Here is an 8302-nt window from a genome sequence, read left to right as displayed (position 1 = left end):
CGAAATACGTGCTGTTACATAATTTGGACATTCTGAATTCTCCGTGTACCCGAACAAGACCCGGAATGTGACGACTAGGGGCTTTTCACAGGAACTTTATTGCAGTGTTAATGTAAGCCTACTTGTGACAATAAAGATTATTATAAGTGCGTTGGGCTCTGGGTGAGCTGTTGGCTATGGTGGGCATGTCTAGCGGTCAAGGCACCATTTTTAAATAGCACCCCAATCTCTTCCTGCACTAGAGAGCGGTGCTCCTTAGTGCAGGAAATGGGATTATGTGCAGCATCAGTGGGCATTCCTCGCTGAGGCCCAAAATGAGGCAAAGTCCCGTTTTAATAACGGCGTGGTCTTGGCCCTGCCAGCACCGGGAAACATCTGACTAAACAGACTTGACATGGGACTGTTTCATTTCCATTAAATTGCGCCCAACATTATTTTTCCTTCATTGCTCGGTGAAAATCCTAGAACCCCCTCCCTAACAGCACTGTTGCCTTACCTACACCATGTGGATTGTAACTGTAACATCTCATAAACAAACAGAAAAAATAAGTTTGTTTCATATTTCCAATAGTTTTGTTACTGATACAGAAAAGTGTTCAAAGATACTAGTTCTTCTGTAATAGTGTTCAGGAGATTAATTCCTAGACTCAAGGCTATAGGGCCTCAAGGGTGGTACAGTGGTTATCACTGCTGCTTCACAGCGCCAGTGACCCGGGTTCAATTCTGACCTCAGGTGACTGTGCAGAGTTTGTACCTTCTCCCCGTGTTTGCGTGGGTTTCCTCCGGGTGTCCCGGTTTCCTCCCACAGCCCAAAGATGTGCAATTTAGGTTGATTGACCATTCTAAATTGCCCCTAAGTGTTCCAATGTTAGGTAAGAATATGGAGATAGGGTGGGGGAGTGGGTCTGGGTAGGGTGCTCTTTTAGAGGGTGAGTGTGGATTGATGGCTGAATGGCCTCCTGTAAGGACTCTTTGCTTCTATATCCTGGAGCACTGGCAGCTTACTCTGGTCAGACTGGGCAAGGCACCTTGATCTGCAGTCCAAGACCTGGGCTAAGCATCCACAAGAAAATAGATGGGGAGAGACTGAATAGGTGCAGGTTACTGAAATGCAGGCCAATGGTAAAATAAAGAGAGCCAAACAATGAATAAAAGGCAAAGCTGTCCACAAGTTAATTTCCCCAGTAGGCACGGATTTGAATTCCTTCGACTGTTAATCTTTTGCAAAAAGCTCGAATTTAATTCAATTCCCCCTTTATATTCTCTAATTTCCGAAACCGCACTGAACTGTGACTCCACAATCACCCTCAACCTTGGCGGAACGACACGTAGGGAACAGCAAGCTTCCGGGGATTGTTTCTGGGGGCGGAACTCGGGGAATACAGGAAGTTGCATCGACTCAAGATTCCGGGTAGATCCACATCCGGCGCGGAGTGAATCAAGGCGTCGTATTGGATAATAAATCCCTCGGTAGCCAGGGGTTACAAAATAAAGAACCGAAGCAGGTTCTAGTCCAAAGGTGAGTGTTTGTTTAATCGTCTTTGAAGAGCCTGGAGTTAAAAACAGTCTCCTGATGAATAATAATAAGAATTTTATTCCTTCCCAGGTGGACTTGCATATCCTCCAGGATTGCTCTGGAGTCTCCAGAAAGTAAAGCTTCATCATCTGGACACCTGCTTCCAGTATCCCAGGAAAATCCACTGAGACACCAACATAACATTGTGCGCAGCTTTCATTTTCTTTGTCCCCTAGTGCGTGTCCAATATTCAAGAATCATCTAATTGGCCAATGAGGTGTCTTTGTTTGCCGGTTAATGTGGGTATTCGTGAGGATAGGCCAGTTGGCAGATCAATGGGAAGAACAAGGGCTTTGTCACGTTTATTCTTAGATTGCCCAACCCTAATTGCCCCTTGAGAAGGTGGTGGTGAGCTGCATTCATGGTTCATATAATGTAAGTACACTCACAGTTCTGTTAGCACAGTGAGGGAGTTCCAGGAATTTGACCCGGCGACAGTGGAGGAACAGCGATATGTATTCCCAAGTGAGGGTGGTGTGTAGTTCAGAAGGGAATGTGAGGTGGTGGTGTTCTAATGTGCTTTCTGCACTTGTTCTTACTGGTGGTAGAAATCACAGGTGAGGGAGGTGGGATGGTGCAATGCATCTTGTAGATAGCAACTATATAGTGGCAGCAATGTGTACTATGGAGCAAGTGAATGTTTAAGGTGTGGATGGGGTATCGCTTTGTCCTGGATGAAGTTGAGCTAAGTCGGGCACCAGCAAATCCACTTATGCTCTGCCTTGAAGAGGAAACAGATTCCACTATTCTTAAAATCACATTCTGTGCCCATGCATGATTAGTTAAGACAGTATTTTTAGATATTTACCCAGCTTCTAATCTTTTCAGTTTTGCCTTTGTTCTACAAGTGTTGCTTACATTACAGTAAGTGCATAGACCAAATATTTATCTTGCATCGTGTATGTGGTGTTTTGGCAACAAGTCTCTTGTCAGGGTGTCTTAATCTGGGTACTTCTATTCTCTGTCCTTGCACTGTTACACTGTTGATCAGATATAGAGACAAAATTTCCCTTTCCCCACATTTTCCTAACTCTGAAAATGCTAAAACAAAGGAATGTTGGATTAGCGGGTGGCATGGTAGCACAGTGGTTAGCACTGTTGCTTCACAGTGCCAGGGACCCGGGTTCGATTCCCGGCTTGGGCCACTGTCTGTACGGAGTGTCTGCACGTTCTCCCCGTGTCTGTGTGGGTTTCTTCTGGGTGCTCCGGTTTCCTCCCACAAGTCCCGAAAGACATGCTTGTTAGGTAAATTGGACATTCTGAATTCTCCCTCAGTGGACCCGAACAAGCGACATGGGGATTTTCACGGTAACTTAATTGCAGTGTTAATGTAAGCCTACTTGTGACAATAATAAAGATTATTATTAAATAGTTTCTTAAATATTTTAACAAGCTTCTTGAGTGTTGTTGCATCTGCATCCATCTAGGCCAGTCGAGTGTCCCCTCCTACTCCTGACTTGTATCCTGTCAATGTGTGATTGCCACTGTCAAGTTAGAGGTTATTGGAACTATTCACAATAGAGCATTTTTTATGTGATTAGGCTAAATGTGAGGTAGCTTTAGGTTTTAAGGCCTTCCTGCATTCTACAAAACTAAACTGTTTGGGTGAAATTTGTGGTGAGAAGGAAACCTGCTGCAGTTCTGAGAACCCAGTGTCAAGCACTCCCATTAGATGTGGAGTGCAGTTACTTCTTCTCGGCCCCAGTATTGTACCCTAACTCCACTTGCAGTGGAGTGCACGAAGAATTAATGTTTTCATCCAGCAATAGGTGCAGCTTTGACTTAAGGGTGCAGCAGAACCCCCTGTGGACAACTTTCAGCGGGCAAGGGAAAGGGATGTATGTAGTCTATTGGGATATCCCATTAGTATTCCATTCCTGTGCTCTGAAGCAAAATTAAATATCAGTCACCCGTTCCCTCTTCCACCATTAATACAGTAAATATCATGTTGGCACTTACACCTCTGAGTCAGAAGGTTGTGGATTTGAACCCCACTTCAGATGCTTGAATGCAAAATCTAGGCTGACGCTTGCAGCACAAGTACACAGGGAGTGCTGCACTCTCATCTTTCAGCTCATTAATGAAACCGCTCCATCTCCCTTCGCAAGTGGGCATAAAGAATGCTGAGCCATTATTTCAAAGATTAGGGGATCTGCCTGGTATCCTGGCCAATATTTATGCTTCAGCTGACATCACTGAAAAATGGCCCAGATTTTGCAGTAATAATAAGTGAATCTCTCAGCGTTCACCATTATTAAAGAGTAAATTGGATAGCAACTTCTAGCGGTTGCAGGTGTGCAGAAAATCAGGAAGATGATTTGGGTAGCATGGTAGTTAGCACAATTGCTTCACAGCTCCATGGTCGCAGGTTCGATTCCCGGCTTGGGTCACTGTCTGTGCGGAGTCTGCACGTTCTCCCCGTGTGTGCGTGGGTTTCCTCCGGGTGCTCTGATTTCCTCCCACAGTCCAAAGATGTGCGGGTTAGGTGGATTGGCCATGCTAAATTGCCCTTAGTGTCTTAAATTGCCCTTAGTGTTGGGTGGGGTTAATGGGTTATGGGGATAGGGTGGAGTGTGGGCTTGGGTAGGGTGCTCTTTCAAAGAGCTGGTGAAGACTCGATGGGCCAAATGGCCTCCTGCACTGTAGATTCTATGTTGTCTTGAGTTGACATGTCCCCCAGAAGGTTTATTATCATTGAATGCCATCCAGAGACTCGTCATTGAAACATATGTCAGAACATAAAGTTGCCCACTAACCAAGGCGGAAATGTTCATGCTGTATGTTCAGATTTGTGTGTTCTTTAAAAAAAGGTGTAATAAATTATAATTACTGCAAAAGATCTTCTCTGGGACTGAAATGTATTTTTACAAGCATGTTCTCTCATTCCTTTAGAATTTAATTATTGTTGCAGATATTTCTGTCTCTTTTAACTTTACCCTCTTAATCCAATCTCATTTTGCTCTCTGTACATGATTTTACGAAGAATTAAATATTTTAATTTGTATGTGTGGTTTAGACTCTGCTCTCCTGCAGTGAGAATTCTTCAATCTGATTGGTTGAAAAGGCAAGCTTTTCCTTGACCTGCTCAAACATACAGCATATGCCCTTTGAGAGTGCAAATGCTGGTTTGGATGCCTGATGATACCAACGTGCCAGTCAAAGTCCAGACAGTTGTGAACACAGTGAATGGCCAAGTCATTCCTCAGCCACTGACTTCACCTGCATGTTGCTGTTTGTGGGTTTTTTGCTCTGTGTAAATTGGCTGCTGTGTCTCCTACGTTAAAACATAAGTACTTCATTAGTTGTACAGTGCTTTGAGATGACCTGATATGTGAAAGAGATTGTGTAATTGTGAGTTTTTTTTTGCCCAACCTGTAGTCACAATCGGTGTTGGTTGAATTAAGGGTGACTGAAGATGAGGCTTCGGTTGCTGACCTGGGATGTTAAGGACACTCTGCTCCGAGTGCGTCACACAGTCGGCGAGCAGTACTCCTTGGAGGCCAAACTGCATGGGATTCAAGTTGAGGCCGAGGCACTCGACAAATCGTTCCTGGCTGCCTTCCGAACACAGGACAAGCTGCTCCCCAACTATGGTCTAAGCCAGGGCCTGAGTTCCCAGCAGTGGTGGGTGGAAATAGTAAAAAAGACCTTTCGGCTTTGTGGGGTGAGTGATGAACGGGTATTATCCCCGCTGGCAGAGAACCTGTATCGAGAGTTCTGCAGTGCGAAGAACTGGGAGGTGTTTAGCGATGTGAAAGACACCCTGATTCACTGCGACAAGCTGGGAATCCACATGGCGGTGATTTCCAACTTTGACTCCCGCCTGGAGCAGATTTTAGCCAACTGCGACCTGCGGCAGCACTTTCAGTTTGTGTTGACATCGGAAGATGTAGGAATAAGCAAACCGGACCATCGAATCTTTATTAAGGCCCTGGGCCTTGCCAAGGTGGAGCCTGAACAGGCCATGCACATAGGCGACCATGTGTTGAAGGATTATCTGGCAGCCAAGGCTGTGGGAATGGAGAGTTACCTGATCTGCAGGGAGAAGGAGCAACTCACTGAGGCTGAGGAACTGGTGCCCAAAGCTCACATCCTCCACTCCCTACAGCAATTGAACAGCCTCCTGAAATGAATAGTTTACCAAGTACGTCCCCAAACCCATAGTGTCCTCATAAAATGGAGTGTTTTACACTGAGGAACTGAGTCAGACTTCTGATAGGCGTTTGGGTGATATTTGCTTTCTCCCTTATTGGGGAGCTAACGGTTATGGATTGGTGATGCTGTGTAATTTTGAGTGACATAAAGGGGTACTCCGTTTATGTTAGGGCAGCATAGTGGTTAGCACAGTTGCTTCACAGCTCCAGGGTCACTGTCTGTGTGGAGTCTGCATGTTCTCTCCGTGTCTGCGTGGGTTTCCTCCGGGTGCTCTGGTTTCCTCCCACAATCCAGAGATGTGCAGGTTAGGTGGATTCGCCATTCTAAATTGCCCTTAGTGTCCAAAAAAAAAGGTTAGGTGGGGTTACTGGGATAAAGGGGATAGGGAGGATGTGTGGGGCTTAACTAGGGTGCTCTTTCCAAGGGTTGGTGCAAACTCGATGGGCTGAATGGCCTCCTTCTGCACTGTTGATTCTATTCTATGATCTCCACTAGGTGTCATCTCTGAACACCATGTGAGAGGAATTCTAGAATGCTGTACCAAGCACAAACCAACTGAAAGTGTCTGGCATTTTCCAAGTTTATCTTATAACCAATGACATTATTTACAAAGAGAAGCGCAATGATTAACATTTCACTACAGGTGAATTATTGAATATTTTATTCAAGATTTCTGAAATAAACATTTTCCTTCCTCTGACCGGTTTGTCCTGTGTTCAGTCTTAGAATAGCATTACCTTTTGAGCTCCATGTCCGGTACAGTGCACCTCCGTGAGGTGACATGAATGAGAGTTGGTCTTGAATTAGTGGCATGTTCTCTTGTATGAAAATAAATTGGAGAATGAGCAAGGTTAGATGTTATTGATAAAGCGTCTTCTGACATCTGTCGGAAATATCAGGGCTTCACATACACAATGGAGTAGGCTGGAATGCGGGGACCCCTTAATGCAGTTTCTGCAGGGGCTGCACCCTGGTTAGCACTGCTACCTCGCAGTGCCAGGATCCAAGGTTCAATTCTGGCCTTGGGTGACTGTGTGGATTTGCACTTTCTCCCTGAGTCGGTTTCCTCCGGGTGCTTCGGTTTCCTCCCAGAATCCTAAAATGTGCAGATTAGGTGGATTGGCCATGCTAAATGGAAACTTGCTATCCTTACCTGGTCTGGCCCATATGTGATTCCAGTCCCACACCAACACTCTGAAGGGGCATACAAGGTCATTTGAAGTTTATGATTGATGCCAGCTTTACTACCTCCATCCCATATATGAATTATGAAATAATCTTTAATATCTACTCAAATTGTTGGTGCCAGTTGATGAAGGTTTAAGGTTTGCCACTGAGAAAGTCAAAATCTTCATAATTCGTTAGGGAGGAGAAAATGACATTTGGATTACTGAACAATGAACCAGAGCAACAAACACTCTTCACATTCACCACCCACCCTCTCCCCAATTCCTCATCTGCAGTAAAAGAAGTGGCAGCACTGGGAATACACTGTGAGTAGGAAGGGGCCTGTCCAGTGAGTTGGGTGGGGGTGGACGGCGTGGGTAGAGAGGAAACACAGTGAGCTGACAAGGTCACAAAACAACTGTAATTTCTGTGTTTGTATTTTCAGACTGAGTGTCTCAGTCATACTGACCTTCACAAGCAATCATTCGTAAATCAGCAGCACTGATTTCAGCTCATATAATTATCAGCAATTTCTTTATTTCTGCACCAGGAGGTGACAGTCAAGGTTATAGTTTGATGCTTTCATCTTTCATTTAAATGGTTTGTTCCTTCATGGATGAACTACATCAGATAGAAACAGATTACCCATTATTTTTACTGAACTCTACATCATACCTGCTCTGTGTAATGTAAGCACATATGAACCAGCAGAAGTAGGCCACTCAGCCCCTCAACCTCTTCCGGCATTCACTAAGATCATGATGGTAACCGTAACTCCACAGTGAGAAATGTAGCAGCAGAATGCTAAAAGAGATGGCTAGGGAAATTGCAAATGCACTAGTGATAATTTACCAAAATTCACTAGACTCTGGGGTGGTCCTGGCGGATTGGAAATTGGCAAACGTGACACCACTGTTTAAAAAAGGAGGTAGGCAGAAAGCGGATAATTATAGGCCAGTTAGCTTAACTTCGGTAGTAGGGAAGATGCTGGAAACTCTCATCAAGGAAGAAATAGCGAGACATCTGGATGGAAATTGTCCCATTGGGCAGACGCAGCATAGGTTAATAAGGGGCAGGTCGTGCCTAACTAATTTAGTGGAATTTTTTGAGGACATTACCAGTGTGGTAGATAATGGGGAGCCAATGGATGTGGTATATCTGGATTTCCAGAAAGCCTTTGACAAGGTGCCACACAAAAGGTTGCTTGATAAAGATGCATGGCATTAAGGGTAAAGTAGTAGCAGGGATAGAGGATTGGTAATAGAAAGCAAAGAGTGGGGATTAATGGGTGTTTCTCTGGTTGGCAATCAGTAGCTAGTGGTGTCCCTCAGGCATCAGTGTTGGGCCCACAATTGTTCACAATTTACATAGATGATTTGGAGTTGGGGACCAAGTGCAATGTGT

At 44.8% G+C, this 8302-nt stretch overlaps 1 protein-coding gene across 3 annotated transcripts; it reads left to right on the top strand.

Annotated features, from left to right (window-relative positions):
* The first annotated feature begins 1369 nt into the window (after nt 1-1369).
* hdhd3 (haloacid dehalogenase-like hydrolase domain containing 3) lies at nt 1370-6049 on the top strand. Of its 3 annotated transcripts, none has more exons than XM_038782331.1 (3): nt 1370-1519; nt 1607-1721; nt 4955-6049. In XM_038782331.1, the coding sequence occupies exon 3, from the start codon at nt 4992-4994 to the stop codon at nt 5706-5708; it is 717 nt and encodes a 238-aa protein (XP_038638259.1). In that variant the 5' UTR covers nt 1370-1519; nt 1607-1721; nt 4955-4991; the 3' UTR covers nt 5709-6049. The 3 variants fall into 3 exon arrangements, with proteins under 3 accessions (XP_038638259.1, XP_038638260.1, XP_038638261.1); XM_038782332.1 differs by having other exon boundaries at nt 1607-1951; XM_038782333.1 differs by lacking the exon at nt 1607-1721 and having other exon boundaries at nt 1398-1519.
* The last annotated feature ends 2253 nt before the right edge of the window (nt 6050-8302 follow it).

Source organism: Scyliorhinus canicula, chromosome 21 (genome assembly GCF_902713615.1).
Source record: "Scyliorhinus canicula chromosome 21, sScyCan1.1, whole genome shotgun sequence".
In the NCBI taxonomy this organism is placed as follows: Eukaryota; Metazoa; Chordata; class Chondrichthyes; order Carcharhiniformes; family Scyliorhinidae; genus Scyliorhinus; species Scyliorhinus canicula.
Note: the sequence above shows the minus strand (reverse complement) of the source record. Positions and strands in the feature narration are given on the sequence as shown.

Bases quoted from the DNA above. Each gene is read 5' to 3' on its own strand.
- hdhd3 (XM_038782331.1), top strand. From the start codon at position 4,992: ATGAGGCTTCGGTTGCTGACCTGGGATGTTAAGGACACTCTGCTCCGA.